Source organism: Manis pentadactyla, chromosome 4 (genome assembly GCF_030020395.1).
Source record: "Manis pentadactyla isolate mManPen7 chromosome 4, mManPen7.hap1, whole genome shotgun sequence".
In the NCBI taxonomy this organism is placed as follows: domain Eukaryota; kingdom Metazoa; phylum Chordata; class Mammalia; order Pholidota; family Manidae; genus Manis; species Manis pentadactyla.
Window position 1 is genome coordinate 108,308,909 of NC_080022.1, and position 24,591 is coordinate 108,333,499.

The window sequence follows — 24,591 nt, forward strand, 5'->3', positions numbered from 1 at the left end:
TTCATTATGGGGGTGGTAGTGGTTAGGTTCTGGGACAAAGGGCGGTCATACCAATGGAGGGACCCTGGATAATATAAAATTATCTTCACAGAGGGTTGTCTGTGATGACCAGATGGAGCAGCCTCAGAGTATGGGGATTTGTGCCAGGTTTCACGGGAGTTCCGAACAGAATTCTGTGATTCAGGTTTTGATCACTAACATCCATGGAAGCAGCATTATCACTGTTACCACTATTATATGCATAATTTCAATTACTAATAATATTTATTGAGTACTTGTTACATGCCAAGCCATATCTTAAGCAATTTATAAGCCTAAATTTCATTTAATCTGTACTACAATTCTGTGAAAAATATATTGTTATTCCCATTTTTTTAAAAAGGCTAAATAATGTGACAAGATCACACAGTTATGAAATGGTAGAGGTGGTGCTTAATTGGCAGGAGCTAAGTTTCTGTTTCACTTGCATTAGAGTAATTACTTTTGTCCATCTCTTACGCTTTAAAGTTCTTCGTTTCAATGACACTAGATTTGTTTTTCCTTAAAAAACAAATCAAAGCAAGCAAAAACAACAGAAAGCCTTTAACAGGGCTTTAACAAAAATGGTCTGGTCTCCAAATTAGCATAACTAGTGTGACGTGTCATCTATTTTAAAATAATAAGCTCCATTATTAAATCTGACCTGGAAGGATTTGCTACTGATTTTTATGGCAAAACTCCTGAAAGCCAGCATGGAGAAAAGAATGACCTGTTTAAAACAAAATGTCTTATACCCAGACATGACCAAAAATCTGTAAAAAAAAGCACCAGAAATCTCCATATTCAGGTTAATGAAAATGGTTGAATTGCACATTTCAAAGGAGAATCTGGGACTCTGTTCAAATAACAAAGACTTAAAACAAGCTGGGCTCACTGCCCAGAACAATAGGCACATGAAGTCACAGAATGGGGGGATTTTATCCACTGTGTGTGTCCATGCACACCCACATCTGACTAACCATACAACACTAACTCAGAGAAAGTGGAATCAATAAAAGAAATGTTAACATGAACAAGTGACCTCAGTGGATAAACAGAAACAGTACCATATTTTAACATCCTTCTAGTCTCCATAATATTCAAATCTATAATATCTTTTGCCTCATTGCCAAGTAAACCTTGACTTTGGAATCTCCAACTAAATATTGCAACTAAAGTAAACAGCTTTATTGTGTCTCAAAAAGAAAGGTTCCCATGGATTGCATATATTTTCTAAAAGAAAACAAATTTTCTTGGTGGTAATCAAAATACATTCTGCAGACCAAATGCTTAAGCAGTATTTTCTTTGTAAGAATGGTTTTACAAAGGTACTGTTTATCACTAGTTTCCTGTTGTGCTGCTTTAAATAGTGCTTTTAATTCTTTGTTCCTCTCTACTATAAAGAGAATAATAGTTTCTTTGTGAATGGGAGGGTGGGTCTCTTAATCTACAGCATGACTTCGGATTGAGGGAAGGGTTAGGAGTCTGCAGCTATCTATTGCTGCATAACAAATTACCCCAAAACTTAGTGGCTGTAATGGTCAATTTTATGTGTCTATTTGACTGGAGCACAGGATGTACAGATATTCGGCTAAACATTGTTTTTGGGTGAATCTATGATGGTGTTATCAGATGAGATCAGCATTTGAAATTGGTAAACTGAGTAAAGTGAATTACCCTCCCCAGTGTAGGTGGACACCATCCAATCCATAGAGAGCCTATACAAAACAAAAAGATGAAGGGAGGCAGAATTTTCTCTGTTTGCCTGAGTGCTTAAGCTGGGATATTAGTCTAATTTCATATTGGGGCTTAGATCATGGGTTTACTGGTCCTCAGAACTACACCATCAGCTTTCCTGGGTCTTCAGCTCCCAGACAGTATATAGTGGGACTACTCAGCCTCCATTATTGCATGAGCCAATCCTCTTTAATAAATCTTTTTCCAATACTGAGTGTGTGATTATCAGGATCATTGGGGCTGTCTTAGAGACTACCTACCTCAGTCTTCATCTGTTACTTGAACTGCTGGAAATTAGAAGAACAATAGGATTCATTCCTTCCCTTCCTTCTTTCTGAAATGAGGCTAGTTCAAATCAAGCACAAAAAGCAAGGAGGAGCATAACCAGAACTGAAGCCAAAGACTATGCCAAGTCATGTAAGTCATGATATTGAAGAGTTTCATCTGTATCCTCAGAACAGTAAAAACTTCAGTCTCCACTTGCTCAGACAGACCTTGAAGCATCCCTGGAAGACATTGCTGGCAGTCACTCGCTCTGGCTGCCTTCTTGGATGCCTTAGGGGTTGAGAGAATCAGTTTCTGGATAATGTAACCTGTTCCTAGCACAAGAGATGCAACTGGTTGGGAAGTCCTGCCTTAAATAACCTGCTGGGAGATCATATTGTGTATGTAGTTTACAGTGATGGTGCCTGGCCATCATTTAGCCATTCATTTACTAAAATTTGCCCAAGAAAAAAATCCTTGTCAGTGTATCCATTGTTTCTCATATGCACTACGATGTAATAGTACTTGCCACCAAACTAAAGATGGTATAATATAAAGTAGCAGAGCTGCCCTCAAACTGGTGAGGGCTTGGTAGCACCAGAAACTGGAGGCATAGATGCAGTTGAAGTAACTATTAATAGTAATATTAATGTTATTAACAAAAGTAATAACTTGATATTTAACTTAATAGTTTTCACAATCATTTTTCATTGTTACATTATTTCACTCTTAATGTAATAATTAAAATTTTGTACTTTGAAGAATTAACAGAATTTCAACATGTGAAGCATATAAGGAGATTTCTGTCTGAATTATATCTAGTATATGTAACTGTACTTGAGAGTGAATGTTCAGATATTAAATACTAAATGACACACTTTATTTGTATTACTGACATGTTATTCTGATTAGATATTATGGTAACAAACATGAATGAGCACAAGTTCAGAGATACAAGAAACAATATGAAGTGAGCATTCAGCTACTGGGTTTCCAAAGCCAAAGCCAAATGGCAGATTTTGGCTCGGTGGCAATGCAGAACTTCAGTGCATTTCTAAACTTTATATCCTGTTTTTTACCCTTTTAATTTGACACAGGGGCTGGTTTTTCTCAGCCTTATACTTTAGCTCTTCAGTGGCAGTAGTTTTTTTTTTCTTTTCCTCATTCCAGTAAAACCTTAAAAGACTTTTGTGTGTTTTACCTCCTGTCCATCTCAGCTGCACTCAGGACTTCCCTTTCCCTGCACCCCTCCTACCAGAACAGTTCCTCTGTGGGCTGTTTCCATAGCCTAGCCGGCAGAGATCGGATGTCAAGGGGACCAGAAACATGGCTCAATCCCTTAAAATAAAGCTGATGGAAAGCTAAACAACCAGGGCCCTGCCTTCATTTGGACTTGGCCCTGCATTATATTTCAATTAAAGAAAGCTGGAAGCAGAGTCTGGCCCTAGGTGAAGGGATTCAGAACCTGGCAGATGGATCAGTTCTCCAGGCTGAGATTCAGAGCTGACTCTTTGTACTGCCTGGAGGGTAGGCTAAAAAACAAAAGTGGCCCAAGGACCTAAGACTAGAGAGGTGGGTTGGCCCTGCAAGGCAGAGGTAGGTAGAGAGGCAGAAGGCAGGCCTAGGGTGCCTGTGGAAATGAGAGTTCCTGTGGCCAGGATACTCACTTGGCCCCGGTTGACTAGCTCTCTGCACATGTGTGGGCAATGTGTTGCCATTGACTCTGTATAAAGAGCTCCACCCAGTGGTCTGGGCGACATGGTGGCATGGCTGCAAGGCTGCAGGAGAGCAGAGGCTGGAGTGGTGGCAGCGCTGAGGACAGAGGCCCAGAGGACAGCTGTGCAGGACAGCTGTGTGGGCAGAGAGGCCCAGAGGCAGAGACTGTTTGCTGCATGCAGACTTGCTCTGAGTGAATGGGATTTTAGTGACTGACCTGCCACCTGGAAATGAAGTTGGGTATAACCCTTTCACCCCAAGAACGTTTTACTGTCATTTTCTTTGGTCACATTGAATCCATATTGAACTTGCCCAGGGCTGAAATCCATTGGCAAGACAGTGCCCCACTTCTAGGAAACAGGCAAGCCACCTGAAGGGACATGCAAATACCTGGTGCCTGCAGGCTGTCTGGCAGGTAACATAAGTGACTGAAGCTCATCAGGTGGAAGACCATAGCGGGTAGTGCTGGTGACTGAGTATTTGGAGTGCTTATACCCCATCTAAGGGTCAGACAACATACATCTGTGAGGTCGATTCTGTAAGATAGGTTCTGCCAGCTGGGGGCACCTGTAGATGGTTAGCAGAGTCACAAGATCAGATTTTGGTGCTTGTGGACTGGCAGCCCTGGCCAAAGGAGAGGCTCCAGTTTGATGAAGTTTCCTAAGCAGTGTGAATTCACTGGAGCCTGCACGGAGGATGTAGCATGGCTGCTTTGATTTCCAGAGCCAAATGCAGTCCATGTGACAGGAAGACTAAAGGGGAGGCAGACTTGGTTTTTGAGTTGAGTGGGTAGATGCCTTAAACAAAATGCATTATAGTTACATTAGCAGCAACTCATGAGGTTAATTGTTCTTTTTTCTCTGTCTTACTATCTTCCCTTCCCATCCTGTTCTACCATCTCCCTGATGCCCTATTTTCTTGCCTGAGAATTTCAGCCCCAGGCAAGTTCACTATGGATTCAGAGAGAAGGAGAAATGACAATGGAACATTCTTGGGGTAAAAGGGTTTATTACCCGGCTTTGTTCTCCCTGCACAGGACAAGCACTAGAATCACCTCTGCACCCAACAGTCTGCAGATCTGTAATCCTCCCTGACTCTGCCTCCCCCCAGGGCACTGGGCAGGTCTCTTCATATAGTGACTCAGTCAATAATAGCTTATTTCCTACAGGTGTGTAAGCATTAGCCTAGCAGCAGGCCAGTTACATCAGCAAGTAGTTTAGGGTCAGGTGAGGATCCTGCCATAGGAACTTCCATTTTCCCCACACCTATAAATTACAGAAACTCACCCCTGAGCCTTGAAACTATATGAGAAGGAGGTAGCAAGAACTGGCCTTGGCTTAGATAGTCATTTGCCTTGTGATAGCTTAAAGGTGCCATGTGATGTCTGGCAGTTCATAATACACAGAAAACTGTTGCCAAGGTCAGCAGAATATAGAACTAGAGAGTACTAGTGGAAAGGCATCTAAGGGTTTGGCTCTTGTCACACCATCTGGGATGAACAACCAAGGCCCCTTCAGAGCAAAGCAAATACAGAACTCACTCCCAGGATCATGCAAATGCACCAGGGGATCCTATTGTAGAGAAAATGGAAGTTCCTTGGCCAGATCCTCACCTGCCCCTGGTTTGCCTGCCCACTGCACATGTGCAGTACTCACAGACACAGGCTTGCACATGCATGGGCAATGAGTTATTATTGATGTGATATACAGAGCTCAGCCCAGTGCTCCAGGGCTGTGAGGCAGCGGAGAGGCCTGGAGGCAGAGACCGGCTTGCTAAGTGCAGGCTGGCCCCAAGGCGGACTGGGTCCTAACACTTAATCTGCCGCCAGGAGAATAAAGCCGGGTATAAACCTGTTTACCCCCAGTGTTCTATTGTCCTTTTTGGTCTCACCAAATCCAGAGTGAACTTGCCTGTGGCTGAAACCCTCATGTGAGACACCTGTCTTCATTTAAAATGTTGGTATTTTGTTTATGTGGATAAAATGAAGGTTCCTGTGCCCAGGATTCTCACCTGGCCCGGTTGGCTAGCTCACTACACACATGTGGGCAATGCATTGCTATTGACTCTATATAAAGAGCTCCACCCAGTGCTCTGGGGACACAGTGGCATGGCTACAAGGCTGCAGAAGAGCAGTGCAGAGGCTGGAGTGGTGGCAGTGCTGAGGACAGAGACTGGGACGGCTTTGTGGGCAGAGAAGCCCAGAGGCAGCGACCGACTTGCTGCATGCAGACTTGCTCTGAGTGGACGAGATTTCAGTGATTGACTTGCCACAGTGGAAATAAAGTTGGGTATAACCCTTTCACCCCAAGAATGTTCTACTGTCATTCCTTTGGTCACACTGAATCCATACTGAACTTGCCTGGGGCTGAAACCCATTGGCAAGACATTGTGCTAAAAAAATTATTTGTCTTGATTACTGAACTTTTGGTATCCCTTAAATTTTGCACTATAGGTGAGTACCTTTATTCCCCTGAGGTCCAGCTCTGGACACTTTCACAGTAGAATCAAAAGCTTGTTGACCCAGTCCCATTTGGTAAGTTCTGTCTCCTGGGAAATTACCAAACTCAACAAATAGGGGATGCAATGATTCTTTTTTTTTTTTTGGTATCATTAATCTGCAATTACATGAAGAACATTATGTTTACTAGGCTCCCCCCTTCACCAAGTCTCCCCCACATACCCCTTCACAGTCACTGTACATCTGCGTAGTAAGGTGCTATAAAATCACTACTTGTCTTCTCTGTGTTGCACAGCCCTCCCTGTACCCCCCACGCACTATACATGCTAATTGTAATGCCCTCTTTCTTTTTCCCCACCCTTATCCCTCCCTTCCCTCCCATCCTCCCCAGTCCCTTTCCCTTTGGTAACTGTTAGTCCATTCTTGAGTTCTGTGATTCTGTTGCAGTTTTGTTCCTTCAGTTTTCCTTTGTTCTTATACTAAACATATGAGTGAAATCATTTGGTACATGTCTTTCTCCGCCTGGCTTATTGCACTGAGCATAATACCCTCTAGCTCCATCCATGTTGTTGCAAATGGTAGGATCTGTTTTTTTCTTATGGCTGAGTAATATTCCATTGTGTATATGTACCACATCTTCTTTATCCATTCATCTACTGATGGACATTTAGGTTGCTTCCATATCTTGGCTATTGTAAATAGTGCAGTGATAAACATAGGGGTGCATCTGTCTTTTTCAAACTGGAGTGCTGCATTCTTAAGGTAAATTCCTAGAAGTGGAATTCCTCGGTCAAATGGTATTTCTATTTTGAGCATTCTGAGGAACCTCCATACTGCTTTCCACAGTGGTTGAACTAATTTACATTCCCACCAGCAGTGTAGGAGGGTTCCCCTTTCTCCACAACCTCGCCAACATTTGTTGTTGTTTGTCTTTTCGATGATGGCGATCCTTACTGGTGTGAGGTGATATCTCATTGTGGTTTTAATTTGCATTTCTCTGATGATTAGCGATGTGGAGCATCTTTTCATGTGCCTGTTGGCCATCTGGATTTCTTTAGAGAACTGTCTATTCAGCTCCTCTGCCCATTTTTAATTGGATTATTTGATTTTTGTTTGTTGAGGCATGTGAGCTCTTTATATATTTTGGATGTCAATCCTTTATCGGATCTGTCATTTATGAATATATTCTCCCATACTGTAGAATACCTTCTTGTTCTATTGATGGTGTCCTTTGCTGTACAGAAGCTTTTTAGCTTGATATAGTCCCACTTGTTCATTTTTGCCTTTGTTTCCCTTACCCAGGGAGATATGTTCATGAAGAAGTCACTCATGTTTATGTCCATGAGATTTTTGCCTATGTTTTTTTCTAAGAGTTTTATGGTTTCATGACTTACATTCAGGTCTTTGATCCATTTGGAGTTAACTTTTGTGTATGGGGTTAGACAGTGATCCAGTTTCATTCTCTTACATGTAGCTGTCCAGTTTTGCCAGCACCATCTGTTGAAGAGACTGTCATTTCCCCATTGTATGTCCATGGCTCCTTTATTGTATATTAATTGGCCATATATGTTTGGGTTAATGTCTGGAGTCTCTATTCTGTTACTGGTCTGTGGCTCTGTTCTTGTTCCAGTACCAAATTGTCTTGATTACTGTGGCTTTGTAGTAGAGCTTGAAGTTGGGGAGCGAGATCCCCCCCCCACTTTATTCTTCCTTCTCAGGATTGCTTTGGCTATTCAGGCTCTTTGGTGGTTCCATATGAATTTTTGAACTATTTGTTCCAGTTCACTGAAGAATGCTGTTGGTAATTTGATAGGGATTGCATCGAATCTGTATATTGCTTTGGGCAGGATGGCCATTTTGACGATATTAATTCTTCCTAGCCAGGAGCACGGGATGAGTTTCCATTTCTTAATAGCCTCTTTAATTTCTCTTAAGAGTGTCTTGTAGTTTTTAGAGTATAAGTCTTTCACTTCCTTGGTTAGGTTTATTCCTAGGTATTATATTCTTTTTGATGCTATTGTGAATGGAATTGTTTTCCTGATTTCTCTTTCTATTAGTTCATTGTTAGTGTATAGGAAAGCTATAGATTTCTGTGTGTTAATTTTGTATCCTGCAACTTTGCTGAATTCCGATATTAGTTCTAGTAGTTTTGCAGTGGAGTCTTTAGGGTTTTTTATGTACAATATCATGTCATCTGCAAATAGTGACAGTTTGATTTCTTCTTTACCAATCTGGATTCCTTGTATTTCTTTGTTTTGTTTGATAGCCGTGGCTAGGACCTCCAGTACCACGTTGAATAACAGTGGGGAGAGTGGGCATCCCTGTCTTGTTCCTGATCTCAGAGGAAAAGGTTTCAGCCTCTCGCTGTTCAGTATGATGTTAGCTGTGGGTTTATTATATATGGCCTTTATTATGTTGAGGTACTTGCCCTCTATGCCCATTTTGTTGAGAGTTTTTATCATGAATGGATGTTGAATTTTGTCGAATGCTTTTTCAGCATCTATAGAGATGATCATGTGGTTTTTGTCCTTCTTTTTGTTGATGTGGTGGATGATGTTGATGGATTTTTGAATGTTGTACCATCCTTGCATCCCTGAGATGAATCCCACTTGGTCGTGGTGTATGATCCTCTTGATGTATTTTTGAATTCGGTTTGCTAATATTTTGTTTAGTGTTTTTGCATCTACATTCATCAGGGATATTGGTCTATAGTTTTCTTTTTTGGTGGGGTCTTTGCCTGATTTTGGTATTAGGGTGATGTTGGCTTCATAGAATGAGTTTGGGAGTATTCCCTCCTCTTCTATTTTTTGGTAAACTTTAAGGAGAATGGGTGTTATGTCGTCTCTGTATATCTGATAAAATTCCAAGGTAAATCCATCTGGCCCAGGAGTTTTCTTCTTGGGTAGTTTTTTGATTACTGATTCAATTTCGTTGCTGGTAATTGGTCTGTTTAGATTTTCTGTTTCTTTCTGGGTCAGTCTTGGAAGGTTGTATTTTTCTAGGAAGTTGTCCATTTCTCCTAGGTTTTCGAGCTTGTTAGCATATAGGTTTTCATAGTAGTCTCTAAGAATTCTTTGTATTTTTGTGGGGTCCGTCGTGATTTTTCCTTTCTCATTTCTTATTCTGTTGATGTGTGTTGACTCTCTTTTTCTCTTAATAAGTCTGGCTAGAGGCTTATCTATTTTGTTTATTTTCTCAAAGAACCAGCTCTTGGTTTCATTGATTTTTTCTATTGTTTTATTCTTCTCAATTCTATTTATTTCTTCTCTGTTCTTTATTATGTCCCTCTGTCTGCTGACCTTGGGCCTCATTTGTTCTTCTTTTCCCAATTTCGATAATTGTGGCATTAGACTATTCATTTGGGATTGTTCTTCCTTCTTTAAATATGCCTGGATTGCTCTATACTTTCCTCTTAAGACTGCTTTTGCTGCATCCCACAGAAGTTGGGGCTTAGTGTTGTTGTTGTCATTTGTTTCCATATATTGCTGGATCTCCATTTTAATTTGGTCATTGATCCATTGATTATTTAGGAGCGTGTTGTAAGCCTCCATGTGTTTGTGGGCCTTTTTGCTTTCTTGATACAATTTATTTCTAGTTTTATACCTTTGTGGTCTGAAAAGTTGGTTGGTAGGATTTCAATCTTTTGGAATTTTCTGAGGCTCTTTTTGTGGCCTAGTATGTGGTCTATTCTGGAGAATGTTCCATGTGCACTTGAGAAGAATGTGTATCCTGTTGCTTTTGGATGTAGAGTTCTATAGATGTCTATTAGGTCCATCTGTTCTAGTGTGTTGTTCAGTGCCTCTGTGTCCTTACTTATTTTCTATCTGGTGGATCTGTCCTTTGGAGTGAGTGGTGTATTGAAGTCTCCCAAAATGAATGCATTGCATTCTATTTCCTCCTTTAATTCTGTTAGTATTTGTTTCTCATATGTTGGTGCTCCTTTATTGGGTGCATATATGTTTATAATGGTTATATCCTCTTGTTGGACTGAGCCCTTTATCATTATGTAATGTCCTTCTTTATCTCTTGTTACTTTCTTTATTTTGAAGTCTATTTTGTCTGATACTAGTATTGCAACACCTGCTTTTTTCTCTCTGTTGTTTGCATGAAATATCTTTCTCCATCCCTTGACTTTTAATCTGTGCATGTCTTTGGGATTGAGGTAAGTCTCTTGTAAGCAGCATATAGATGGGTCTTGCTTTTTTATCTGTGCTATTACTCTGTGTCTTTTGATTGGTGCATTCAGTCCATTTACATTTAGGGTGATTATTGAAAGATATGTACTTATTGCCATTGCAGGCTTTAGATTTGTGGTTACCAAAGGTTCAAGGTTAGCTTGTTTAGTACCTTACTGTCTGACCTCACTCGCTTATTGAGCTGTTATAAATACAGTCTGATGATTATTTCTTTCCCTTCTTTTTCCTCCTCCTCCATTCTTCATATGTTGAGTGTTTTGTTCTGTGCTCTTTTTAGGAGTGCTCCCATCTAGAGCAGTCCCTCTAAGATACCCTGTAGAGGTGGTTTGTGGGAGGCAAATTCCGTCAACTTTTGCTTGTCTGGGAATTGTTTAATTCTTCCTTCATATTTAAATGATAATCGTGGTGGATACAGTATCCTTGGTTCAAGGCCCTTCTGTTTCATTGCATTAAATATATCATGCCATTCTCTTCTGGCCTGTAAGGTTTCTATTGAGAAGTCTGATGATAGCCTGATGGGTTTTCCTTTGTAGGTGACCTTTTTTCTCTCTCTGGCTGCCTTTCATACTCTGTCCTTGTCCTGATCTTTGCCATTTTAATTATTATGTGTCTTGGTGTTGTCCTCCTTGGGTCCTTTCTGTTGGGAGTTCTGTGTATTTCCATGGTCTGTTCGATTATTTCCTCCCCCAGTTTGGGGAAGTTTTCAGCAATTATTTCTTCAAAGACACTTTCTATCCCTTTTTCTCTCTTCTTCTTCTTCTGGTACCCCTACAATGCGGATATTGCTCCTTTTGGATTGGTCACACAGTTCTCTTAATATTGTTTCATTCCTGGAGATCATTTTATCTCTCTCTGTGTCAGCTTCTATGTGTTCCTGTTCTCCGGTTTCTATTCCGTCAATGGCCTCTTGCATCTTATCCATTCTGCTTATAAATCCTTCCAGAGTTTGTTTCACTTCTGTAATCTCCCTCCAGATGCCTGTAATCTCCCTCTGGACGTCTGTAATCTCCCTCTGGACTTCATCCCTTAGCTCTTGCATATTTATCTGCAGCTCTGTCAGCATGCTTATGATTTTTATTTTGAATTCTTTTTCAGGGAGACTGGTTAGGTCTGCCTCTGCAGATCCTTTCTCAGGTGTTGTTTGAAGTATCTTGGACTGGACCAAATTTTTTTGCCTTTTCATGGTGATAGCTGTGGCTGTAGGCAGGTTACAGGTGTGTCAGCTTGGAGAAGAAAGTCCTTTCCTGTTTGCTGGATGCCTTGCCCTTCTCCGCTGCCTGTGACGGTTACCCGCACTCCTGGAGCAGCCACTGGGTTAATCCCCTAAGCTGTTGTAGGCGGGGTGTCCGTCAGAGCAGCGCGGAGCCCTGCGGGGAGTGGCAGACATGCCAGGTGCGCTCCTCCGTGGTAGCAGCGGCCCTGCCAGGCAGCTCTGTGCCAGCAGCAGCCTTTGGGTCTGGCCCGGGTGGCTGTGCCTTAGGCTGGAATTCGGTCAGCTGCTGGGTGCGCACCTGCTCCCTCTGGCTCTGCTGCAGCCAGTGCATGCAATCCGTGCCCGGGCTGTCCAGTCGTGCTGCTGCGGGCTTGCACAAGCCTCTCCTGGTCTCCTCTGGTGCCGTTGGTGCACAGATCTGTTCTCGGTCTCTTCTGGCGCCACCGTCCCCGGCACATGCTGCCACTCTCCCGCTACTGGGCCGGTGTGTCAGGGTCTGTGCCAGTTGGAGGAATGACTGGCAGGCTGCTTAGTGCCGTGAGGGGCTTCAGAGCTGCACTGCCTCCCCAGGGTTTAGGGTGCCTAAGTTTCCCTGAGATTCCCAGCTGCTGGCTATGTGTGCCGCGACAACTTCGTCCAAAAGCACTAACTTTTCTTTTGTCTCAGGGGTGCCAGTTGCTGGGACCTGCCCACAGGTTTTGCTTTTCCGTTTCTCTAATATCCAGCACCCCGTGCACCTTGTGTCTGCATTCCGGGTGCGGATTTCTAGAGCTGGTTGTTTAGCAGTCCTGGGCTTTCACTCCCTCCCTGTTCCAACTCCTTTCTTCCCGCCGGGTTTTGGGGTGGGGGAGCATTCGGGTCCCGCCTGGCCGTGGCTTGTATCTTACCCCCTTCATGTGATGCTGAGTTCTTGCAGATGTAGATGTATCCTGGCTGTTGTACTGCATCCACTGATGTCTCTTTTAGAAATAGTTGTATTTATTGTATTTTCATAAATATATACGTTTTGGGGAGGAGATTTCCTCTGAACTACTCACACCACCATCTTCCCGTGATCCTCCAATGATTCTTTTTTGTATATCACAACCTCTGATTTAGAGTCAGCTAGTATTTTGTACTGTTGTTGTATCACAGACCTAGCCTGAAAATGGGGTACTTTATTTAATAAAAGATTATTTTAGTTGAAAGGAATCATAGTGGTTAATATTGGGTGTGTTTGTTCTTTTTCTGAACTGCTATGATCTAGAAATGGGATTAACTCTTACAGTTACTAACTTGAATTTTGCAAGGTTAAAGGACTATTGAAGAATGCTAATTTTTTGTTTAAGATTGCCAGATGTTTTATTAGTGAATTTCACAGCTCAGTGTTTTGGCTTCTCATACGCTAAAATGGAAATTAAAACAAAAATGACTATACAAATGTGGGATTTTTCTTATTAAAATTTTTTCTTGATTGTGTGAGGGATTCTGAGGCTGTTTGTCAATATTTCTGAATCCAGCTGGAAGAAAGGAGAAAACAGCTGTTCTAAACTGACAAATAATTTGCTTCTAGGAGTTCTAAGTGTAGAAGAGGGAATTTGTCTTTGTTGTATATTTCATCTTTCTCCTGGGAGTGATTAATTTGATGAGCCCTCTTGGTTCTGCAGATTTGAGCCAAAAATCTACCAGAGATAGCTCCTGATATCATTAGATACTCACTGCAAATACTTTGGATTCTGTTTAATAGTGGCAAAAGCTGACCTGGGAAAAGTGGTATATTCTTCTACGTAACCACAGTAATTTAATAATTTTAATTATTCTTAAGATATACACAGTAAAATATTTAGAGGTGAAGAGTCTGCATCTTACTTTTCAAATGGTTTGTCAATAATTTGTGTGTATGTGTGTATAGAGAGTGAAAAAACAAAGTGGCAAAATGCTGACAATTTGTGGATTAAGTTAAGGATTTATAGGACTTCATTGTACTATTTTACCACTTTTCCATATGTTTAATATTTTTATTATCTTTCAAAATTTGCTATGAGTAAATAAATATACATATATACATGTATATGAGATCTGATACTGATTTTTAGAAACTTTATGTATAAATCCCCAAGGTCCAATCTGTAGAGAAGACAGAACATCAGAATTCTCAGTGTCTGCCAGAACTTTAAATCCAGAGAAAATACCTTGGTTGATCCAGGTACAAGTTAGTAGATGGTATGATGTAAGAAAGAAAGGCAAGGAGCTTGACTGTGTGGTTGCTTTATTCTTAGCAATTGTTTGCATTCAGAATCCAATCAGAGCACTAAACCAGGTTCATTCAGTGCATTTAGAGATCATCCCATGGATTTTTTTCCCAGTATTATTTCTTTTGATATCGTTACTGTACAATTACTTGAACAACATTATGGTTACTAGACTCCCCCTATTATCAAGTACCCCCCACATACCCCATTGCAGTCACTGTCTATCAGTGTAGTAAGATGCTGTAGGATCACTACTTGTCTTCTCTGTGTTATACTGCCTTCCCTAAATCTCCCGCAACCCCACATTATGTGTGCTAATCGTAATGCCCCTTTCCCCCCCTTATCCCTCCCTTCCCACCCATCCTCCCCAGTCCCTTTTCCCTTTGGTAACTGTTAGTCCATTCTTGGGTTCTGTGAATCTGCTGCTGTTTTGTTCCTTCACTTTTTGCTTTGTTCTTATGCTCTTCAGATGAGTGAAAACATTTGGCACTTACCTTTCTCCACCTGGCTTACTTCACCGAGCTTAATACCCTGTAGCTCCACCCATGTTGTTGCAAATGGTAGGATTTGTTTTCTTATGGCAGAATAATACTCCATTGTGTATATGGACCACATCTTCTTTATCCATTCATCTACTGATGGACTCTTAAGTTGCTTCCATATCTTGGCTATTGTAAATAGTGTTGCAATAAACATAGGAGTGCATATGTCTTTTTGAATCTGAGTTGTTTTCCTTTATATTATCTAATAGTCTAATGTAACTCACTTAGTATGCTATTACAAGCACAACCTAAATGTTCTTTTTTCCTTCCTTTTTCTTCCTCCTCCATTCTTTATATATTAGGTATCATATTCTGTACTTCTTGTCTATCCCTTGATTGCCTTTGGATTTGATTTTGCATCTGTTTAATAATTAATTGATCTACTTTCTTTGCTGTGGTTTTAATTCCCATAGTGACAGGTATTTAGCCTTAGGAATACTGCCATCTACAGCAGTCCTTCCAAAATGCACTGTAGAGGTGGTTTCTGGGAGGTAAATTCTCTCAGTATTTGCTTATCTGAAAATTGTTTAACCCCTCTTTCAAATTTAAATGGTAATCTTGCCAGGTAGAGTATTCTTGTTTGAGGCTCTTCTGCTTCATTGCATTAAATATATCATGCCACTCCCTTCTGGCCTGTAAGGTTTCTGTAGAGAAGTCTGATGACAGCCTGATGGGTTTTCCTTTGTATGTTATCTTTTTTGTCTCTCTAGCCGCTTTTACTAGTCTGTCCTTATTCTTGATCTTTACCATTTTTATTACTATATGTCTTGGTGTTGTCTTCCTTGTCTCCCTTGTGTTGGGAGATCTGTGGATCTCCATGGCCTGAGAGACTATCTCCTTCCCCAGATTGGGGAAGTTTTCAGCAATTACCTCCTCAAAGACACTTTCTATCCCTTTCTCTCTTCTTCTTCTTCTTCTGGAACCCCTATAATGTGAATATTGTTCTGTCTGAATTGGTCACACAGTTCTCTCAATATTCTTTCATTCTAAGAGATTCTTTTTTCTCTCTGTGCATCAGCTTCTTTGTATTCCTCTTCTCTAATTTCTATTCCATTTACTGTCTCTTCTACTACATCTAATCTGCTTTTAAATCCCTCCATTGTATGTTTCATTTCAGATATGGAATTTCTTAATGATTGAATCTCCACCCTAAATCCATCCCAAAGTTCTTGAATATTTTTCTGTACCTCCATGAGCATGTTTATGATTTATATTTTGAACTGTCTTTCAGGAAGATTGGTGAGTTCAGTTTCATTTGGGCCTTTTTCTGGTGTTTGTGAGATTTGGGTCAGAACCAGGTTCCTTTGATGTTTCATATCTGTATGTGGTGCCCTCTAGTGCCCAGAATCTCTAGTCTCTGGACCTGCTCAGCCCCTGGAGTGATGTTGTAGGCACAGGGGAGCAGCGCTGGTGCCTGGTGGGAGGAAAACACTGTTCCCTGCTTCCCAGCTGTAGCGCCTGTCTCTACTGTCAGAACCAGTGGGCTGACCACACAGGTATAAGTCTCTGTGCCTTAAGTCTGTAGTTGCCATAGGTGGGGCCTCCCTCTGGCTGGGCCGACACCAGGGCAGGGACTGCTGGTTTGTGAGCTGGTGCCATCAGGCCAGGAGGAATGTGCAGCAGGCTGCATATCACAGTGGGGAGCCTCAGAACTGAGTAGCCAGCCAGGAGGATGGAATGCCTGAAGCTCCTGAAAGTTCCCAACCTGCTGGGCAGAGTGCACCCTGACAACCTTGTCCACCTATCCCTTCTCCCATGCAGCAAGCTCCGTGCAAACCCCGCCCCTTCAGCAGCCCTGTCACTGCTAGGAAGCCTCTCACACCACCTGCCTTTCTTTTGTCCCCGAGCACCTGGATGTGAATCCCTGTTTTCCTCAAGCAGCTAGAATGTCAGTCTCTCCAGGTATTCCACCTGTCTTAGCTTTACAACCCCACTAATCTCCAGAGCACCATGCAGTGTAGGTTCATGCTCCCGGAGCAGATCCTCAGGGCTGGGTGTTCAGCAGTCCTAGGCCTCCATTCCCTCCCCTCTGTTTCTCTTTTTCCTACTGGTGAACTGGGGTGGGGGAAGGGCTTGGGTCTTGCCTGATCAAGGCTTTGATACATTACCCTATTTTGTGAGGTCTGCTCTGTTCTCCAGGTGTATGCAGTCTGGTGCAGACTCCTTTTCTGTTGTTCTTTTAGGATTAGTTGTATTAACTATATTTTCATATTATATGTGATTTGGGGAGGAGTTCTCTGTCTCACCTCTCATGCCACCATCTTGAATCTCCCACCTACACTAGATTTTAAACACATAGCATATGCACTGTGTTTGCTGAACTAATATTGAATTGAATGAACTAAGGTAATCAAGTTGCCCTTGAGTTTTATCAGCTTCTGGGGTTACATTAAGTCTCATGAGCATTAGCCACATGAATTACCATGTGTTCATTTAGGAAATTCTCTTTACAAAGCTCCCCTACTCCACCCAAGTATTTCTGCTTGTCCCTAGGGTTGTTTTCCAATCTCATAAACTGCTCCTGATTCCATCTCTGTACCTACTATGCATAGGACTCAGTGTCACATATTCCCCCAGTCGTGGCTTGTTCTAGCTACTGGGGGCAGATCTTTCAATTCCATACTTACAACCTTTTCTCTCCATGTTACTTACATGGCCTGGGTGACCAGGCACATCCATGCAAGCCTCCATTCTGCCCATTAGTTTCCTCTGTTGTGCTAATAATACAGATAATATATTTGAATTTATGAACTCTATTGGACAGTTTCCTACCACATGAAACCATTTTATTATACCTGAGAAGCCACTTCTCTTATTGGTCTGTTACTTAGTCTCTCAAGGCCCGTTTTCTTCATTGAAAAAAGAGGGTCACCTTGCTAGGATGCTTTCTTAATACTGCTTCATACTTATCACCATCTGTCATATTGTAGTTATTTCTTTGTTTATTGTCTGTTTATACCAGTAGACTATAAACTCTATTAAAACAGGGTGTTCACTGGGTTTTTTGTTGTTGTTGTTTAACATTGTGTACCTAGTAGCCTGACATTATGTTCCTCAGTATTCTTTTGAATGAATGAATGAGATGATGTATCAGAATTATGTACATTTTAAGGCATTGCTCCAGTTTTTTCTGCATAACAGTATACTTCAAGACTTAGTGGCTTAAAACAACAACCATTTTACTGTATCTTATGGTTTTGTGGGTCAGGAATTTGGACCTGTCTCAGCTGAACAGTTTGCCCTGTATGGTAGGGACTGGGTCACTTGGTGGTATTCAACTGAATGCTGCTCTGAAGGTCACAGAAGAACTTCCCACATGTCAGGCACAGACTGTAAGTATGCCAATGCCTTCCAGGGGACAGCTGGGTGATGTTTCCCATGTGGTCTCTGGGCATCGCCTTGCAGTCTCTCCAGCAAGGTGGTCAGACTTCTCTCATGGCAAGTCCAGGCGGAAGCTGCAAGACTTCTTGTGACCCAATTTCAGAATTTATGACCCAGCACCACATTCTATTACTCAAGCAAGTCACTAAGACAAGGCTAGATTCAAAGTGAGGAGAATTAGAGTCAACCTTTTAATGGAAAAAGTAGCAAAGAATTTTCAACCATCTATACCACATTTCTGTAACTTTGGCCACAAACATTACCAAATGTTTAACTTTCTCCCTCCCAAATCCCTCAAAATGTTCTTAACATTTATTGTGTCAGCTCAGGAGTTCAGAATCTCTAGAAGACGAGGCTCCCAAGAGTCTTGCATGGAAGATGAAAGCTTCTTACTGGCGCAGCCTTGGCTGTCACAGAATGCCCCTCACGCTGAATTCCATCAGTCAGGTGAGTCTCAAAGGCCAGCCAGGATTAAATTGGAGGATAATCAGATTCCATCTCTTAATGGGAGAGGAAGGAATGAATTTGTGGCCACCTTTAATCTACCACAGGCACTCTGTCCTTGATTGCAGAATGATTCCTCTCTCTCTGGAAAGGACATATATATATATATATATTTAAACCAGAGGTTGGAGAGATGAAGGTGGAGCTGTGAGGGATAAAGAAGATATCTGCTGATTAAGTCAGCTAAATGCAGTGATCAGTGAGGTGACAGATGATGCAGATATATTTTCTTCCTATCTCAGCCTCAGTGACTGTTAGTTGTCAAAATTAGGGAAGCAGTGCATGTAGTGAGTGGTTAGACATGATGTTCTGGGGCTAAACTGGTTTCACATCTCAGCTTAGTGAACTTCGGCAATGTAGTCCACCTCCTGGTGCTCCACATTAGTCATTTACAAAGCAGAGATAGCCCGCATCAGGTTTTTGTGAGGATGAAAGGAAATCAGTACAGACAAGTTTTTAGAAGAGAACCTGGCAAAAATGTTAGATGTGGTATTTTGTTTATTGCCTTATATTTTATACAGTAATTCATATCAAGATAAGTCCTTTTTACCCAGAATCAAACTAGAGAAGAGAGAGAGGAAAGAAACAGAAAAGCTAAATGAGAGGTAAAAGTACCAATGGTGTATATGGAGCTGAGTATGAAGACAGATAGCATCCTATTCTTTTGTCCCTTATCATCAATTCAGACATTTCCTAAAGCACAGTCAACTGACCAGTTTAAAAGCAGTGTACTCAGGAAAGAGTAATATCACTATTTAATATATACAGCTGATTTAATTTATCAACATTATCTACCCAGTTTCTTTGAGTTCTAATCAGAAAACTGGGAGAGATACACAAGGAGGGACATGTATAACTTCCCATATAAAGATTCATGGGACCCAGAGCCTCCTTTGTGCCTCAGATCAAAATGGAAATAAAAATAATGTGTTAGCATAGGCCAGGTTATGCTCTCAGTAACTTAATGTAACAAAAGTGTATTTCATGCTCATTCCACATGTTCAGTTTGGGCCGGTAGGTATGCTGTGGTCATCAGAGTCACTCAGAGACCAGGCTGATGGAAGCTTCATTCTGACAGATGTTCATCTTCAAGGGTCAATATGACAGTGGAAATTGACAGCTGCCAATTGTGTACTGATTTTTAATATTCTAAATTCTACCTAGAAATGGCCACGTGAGACTTCTTTCACATTTCAGTGGCCAAAGCAAGTTACATTTCATTGGCCAAAGGCCACACCTAACTTTAAGTGGGTATAGAAGGGTAAAGTTGCCATGCATCCACAAGGAGAAAAATTTAACAAAAAGCCAGAAAGCATGACATTTAATGACTTGTAGGCTATAGATTGTTTTATTCCACAAACACTCCCACACATCATGGGCAGAGTGCACTTTTTTGCCCCAGTGACTTTGGACTTGACTGTGACTTACTTTGGGGAATGGGATATGGCAGAATGCACAATGTGCCAGTTCTGAACACTTTGAGAGTCTCTGACAACTTTCTTTCAATCCTGCAATCTACCATGGGAGGAATGTTCCCCAGGTAGCCTCTTCAGTGTGGGTCATGGAATGAGAGATATTTGGAGCAGACTTGAATGCATGCTCAACCAATTCATATCTGAACCACAGATCCATGAGTGAGAAATGAGTGTTTGTTGTATAATGCTGAGAGTTGGGAGTTCTTTTTTAAACAGAATTTTTTAAAAAGAAAAGGTGACTAATACTGTGACAACACTGAAGGATTTCATGATGAGTAGCTACCAGAGATAATGGTTTGCAAGGAAGCCCATGAAATAGAAACTTACTAGTTAGTATTTCAAGAAATATAAAGTAAAATGAGATGATGTTAAATTATTTACTTATTATATTGATAGATAGGCATAGATATTTAAAATATGGCTATTAAAATGTTTCTTATCTATTAAATAAGGAAACAAATTAAAATGATAAATCCTAGGGCTGTTGAGGCTATGTAACATGATAAAATTAGAAAGTCCTTTTCCCCAAACATTCCCATGCTTTAAGAAGTTATCCTAGGGAGATAATTCAAAAGAATAAAATAATGAATACAGAAGAACCTCATTAAGGCATTGTTTATAAGAGTTTAATATTAGAAATAGCATAATTATGCAGTACTAGAATATTAAGTAAACCATGGTTCTATTGATATTATGTAATATTATACAATCATTTGAATAATAAGTTATGAACACTCTCTAACAACAGGGACAAATAGCCAATAAGTGAAAAAAAGAAGATATAAATTTATGTCTAAGCTGTAATTGTAACTGTATAAATAGATATGTAATATATACAGGTAATGAGTAGAAGGACATGGAAGAAGTTAAGCAGTTGTATTGGCAGAGTGGATATATGGATGAATTTTTTTTAATCTAACATAAAAAGTTTATTCTTTTGACAACAAATGTAAGTCCTAAAGACAATAAAGAAATTTCTCTTTTGGAATATACTCTTGTGTGTGTAAAGGAAAATCAGCATTTGGGTTAGAAGATACATTTGAAAAACACTGGAAAGAAATCCAACGAACTTTCACTACTGATTATTTCTAGGTATTTACGGTAATTTACTTTTTACATACTTTTTTGTGTTTTTCAACTGCTTTATGATGAATGTGTTATAAAGTTTATGAAAAACTTATTTTAAAAATATGTGAGCATGCTTTCTGGCCTTACTTATGAGAACCCACAGTTCATCTAGTGCTAACACTCCTTGAATGAAGCAAATGTCTGACTGTAGACAGAGTTTCTCTCCAAACTCAGTAGCCCACAATTTGATTTGAGACGGAACTAAATTTAGCACCAACTTTGGTATGGAGGGTGGAAATATCACTCTCCCTGTCCCCTCTTTTTTTCTTTTACTTCAGCAGCAGCAAGAGATTCTTTTCGAGATAGGTGGCCTGTAAGCCTTGTCTCACATCAAACTGGACCTTAAAAAGTCTCCTGGAAGCAATCTAAGCTCAGGAGCAGTGTGGCCTTAGGTACAAGCTAAGTGTTGGGGGTAGGGGATTCTAGACTAGGGAACTTTTAGATGGTTCTAACTAATGTTTTGTTATCATGCCCTCCAGACCCCTATTCAGTGCTGATAATTAGGGGAAGTAATCCAAGAGAAGGGAGGCAGAATGCCAGTTTGCCCCAAGGATACAGGCTCCCCACAGTCTCACCAATACTCGGGCATGCCAGAGACCTTCCTGAGTTAAGCTCCTAGGATAACTGGGATAATCAATTCGTTCTAGAGATACCTTGTTGGTCTGACCTTCAGAAGTTCAGAAAGCAAGTCTGTTGGACCACACCGTGAAGAAGGCAGCCTGTATCAAACAAAGCCTCAGCACACACTTTGAGCCTTTTGGGGCCTCAAATGTGAAACAGGTATGACTAACTCAACGTTACCATATGTAGGCCCTACAACGCTTTCTGCAAATTAAAAGAAGGTCAGTGGTAATGCTAATAATAACAGTGATTATGTCACTTACTAAAAAGGTCTTATTTTAGAGCTAAAAAGGAGCTTCAAGGCTGTAAGCACTTGAATTATAGCATGTCTGATTTGTTTAAACCTTGTTACATAAATAGGGTCGCAGGCAGTGGCATTACCAAAGGGCCCTTTTTCATGATCTCAGAACAGTTAGGGAGGAGGTTCTAGGCCCTGATGGCCACAGCTGAAGCTTTTCTAGTGTTCTGGGACCTCTAGTTTCTAGTGTTCCTGAACCTTCTCCCCTGGTGAAGCTAGTGGTGGAACCCAGGTGCCTCTGTGCTTGCAAAACTGAAACCCAGAGAGACAGAACACCAACATCAGGGAGTGTCTGAGGGGAGCCCACTAATAAGGTGCAAAGTTTCCTTAGGATGTTCGCCCTATTGAAGAAAGGTCCTGACCCCAGATTAATAGTGAGACTGACATGTCAGGTCTCTAGGCAAAGAACATCATGTCCTATGACCATCTAGTGTGTGCATCTGCATTCCGCCAGGGCTGCGTCGAAAACCTTCCTGGACTCCAGCGCTGGCTCTGCGGTCACCTGAGGGTGGGGTGCCAAATTCTCCTGTCGGCTGGTTGTATTTTCCGCAGCCCCTCCGTGGGATGGGCGAGGGACAGAGGGCTGGTACGGCGTCCTCCAAGCCCTCTGCCCTTCTGGCAACATCATCAAGGCGGGGAAGACGGCGGTGCTCTGGCGGGGTGTAACCTGGGCTGGCTCAGCCGCAGCACACTGGCTGCTCGGGAGCCCCGCCTCCGCTCGCGGTTGACAGCCCAGCTGGTGCCGAGCGCCTCGTGCCAGCCAGTCGCGTCTCAGCCGGGGAGCCTGTGCGCGCACCGCCGGCCGCTCTGGGACCAGCTCCCTCCGGCTCCGCGCGCCGCTGCGCTCCGCGGCCGGCTTCCTCCTGAGAACAGTCCCTCCCTTGTGCCGTCCGCCGCACCGTGAGCTGGAGGGTCGGCCACGTCAAATCGGTTTTCTAAATAACCGGGGAGCAGAGCTCTCTCTTCCCTGACACAGGAAGGAGCTGGAGAGGAAAAAGCTGCTGCTCTTCGCATTGGAGATTCGTGGGCAAGACTTCCCATTTTCCCAGGCTGCTTCCACTCCGGGGTGAGGAGCGCCCTGAGGGTAAGGAAAGCGCCTGGAAAATGGAGCAGACGTGGACGAGGTAGGCGAGCTGCATCTTTCTCCTTGCATTCCGGATTTGGTGACCCTTCCCCCATCCCCACCCTTTCCCTCTGCGCCCTGATGGAGAGGTCGCCCCTCACCGCTAGGGGCCTTTGGCAGCTTCTCCTTTTTAGCCGTCTCCCCGCCCCCACTCCCCCAGCCTCCCCCCAAATCCCAGCCCACTTCTCTTGGTCCTCCTGCACGTGTTGTGTTCTCTGGTGTTTTCCTTACTTCATGAATCTCCCTTTCACCGAGTCTTGGTGTTAAAAAATACCCAATGAGGCGGCCTGGAAGTTTTGGAGAAATGTTTCTCTGTCTTTTCTTGTTCCACAGAGGAGAGGGATTTCCTCAGGTCTTCCTTTAGAGATGCTTTTGATTTCAGATACCCTGAAAAATATAAAATTCTTCTCACCCTGCCACGTTTTCCTTCTTAACCTCACCCTCCACTAGTCACACAAAGGTAAACAGCTGGGAGGGCAGAGCCCTGGAACGCTCATCTCCAGAGTGTGGTTGGAGCTGACTTTGGGGAAGAGAAGGAGGAAGGGCGAGGCCAGGGTGCCCTTTGTCGCTTAGGTTTTGGAGATGCTGGGTGGAATTGTGTTTTCTCCACCCCCCACAAATTTCACCAAATATCCTTTAAAACAGAACTCACTCAAGGATAAGAGATAATATATTGAGACAAAGATTTCATTTTTGTTTTTCGGTGGGAGGGTGGGTGAAGAGACTGTACTCCAGAATGTTCCCATAACAGATACTCCTCCATCTCCAGGATTTAGCTTTGGAGAATTGGAGTAGAGACAAATGAGTGTTCCAGCTCCTAGGAGGGGGCAGATGGCAAACAGAGAAGGTAAATTTGGGGCTTAATAGTGCTTGTAAAAAAGACCTGGGGGATTTTAGCTGATTGTTTAACAGGAGTGAACTGTATAATGTGAACTTTAAAGAAAGGACAATTGGAAGCTTAGGATGGGTTGACAGAAGTATACTGTTTAGATTTACAAGTTTATGATTCTACTTTTTGCTGGTTTCTGCTCTTCTCAGGCCTCTCCTAGAGGATAGGGCTCTCTTCTGGGCATTGCTAGCTAAAAGGAGTGCAAGCAAGAGACACGAGGGGACTGAAAACCACACCTTGAGGGGTGACCAAAGGACCTGGGGCTCTTTAGTCTGGACAAGTGAAGACTTAGTGGGTGGATATGGTAGCTCCCTTCAAATATTTGAAGAGCAGTTGGTGGTAGAGGGATTAGATCAATTTCCAATCTCTTAGGAGGGCAGAACAGCTGACTGGAACAAGTTATGAGGAAGCAAGTAATGGCTTACTGTAAGAAAAAGCTTTCTAAAAAGTGACCTACCTGGGCAGTCAATTGGTTCCTCACCATGGAATTACTCAAGCAAAGACTAGATGACCACTTGATGGTTGTGAAAGTGTATCAGGGATTCTTGCTATCAGTGTTTTTCACACTTCAAAAAAAAGTATTGTTTTACTCACTTTTTTAAACATTATATTCAGGTGTAACAATTTCAGACAAATTCAGAAATAATTTAGAAAAATTACACATGTTTGAGGTTCAGTTAATTTTGTAAACTGGGTATATCCATGTCACCAGCATTTAGATCAAGAAATAGAACATAACCAGCAGCCCTGAAGCCCTTGTGACCCCAAGGATAACCATCAGCCAAACTTTTAACACC

At 42.0% G+C, this 24,591-nt stretch overlaps 1 protein-coding gene across 9 annotated transcripts in view; it reads left to right on the plus strand.

Moving 5' to 3' along the window:
- Nucleotides 1-22,550: 22,550 nt before the first annotated feature.
- PDE4DIP (myomegalin) overlaps nucleotides 22,551-24,591 on the plus strand; it is a 245,740-nt gene continuing 243,699 nt past the window's right edge. For 7 of the 9 annotated variants that reach the window (XM_057500610.1, XM_057500617.1, XM_057500620.1 and 4 more), the window contains exon 1: nucleotides 22,552-22,906. In XM_057500610.1, the coding sequence (XP_057356593.1) occupies nucleotides 22,887-22,906 (20 nt within the window). In that variant the 5' untranslated portion in view covers nucleotides 22,552-22,886. Of the gene's footprint in view, nucleotides 22,907-24,591 lie in introns of all 9 variants that reach the window. The other 2 variants (XM_057500614.1, XM_057500618.1) reach the window with 1 other exon arrangement.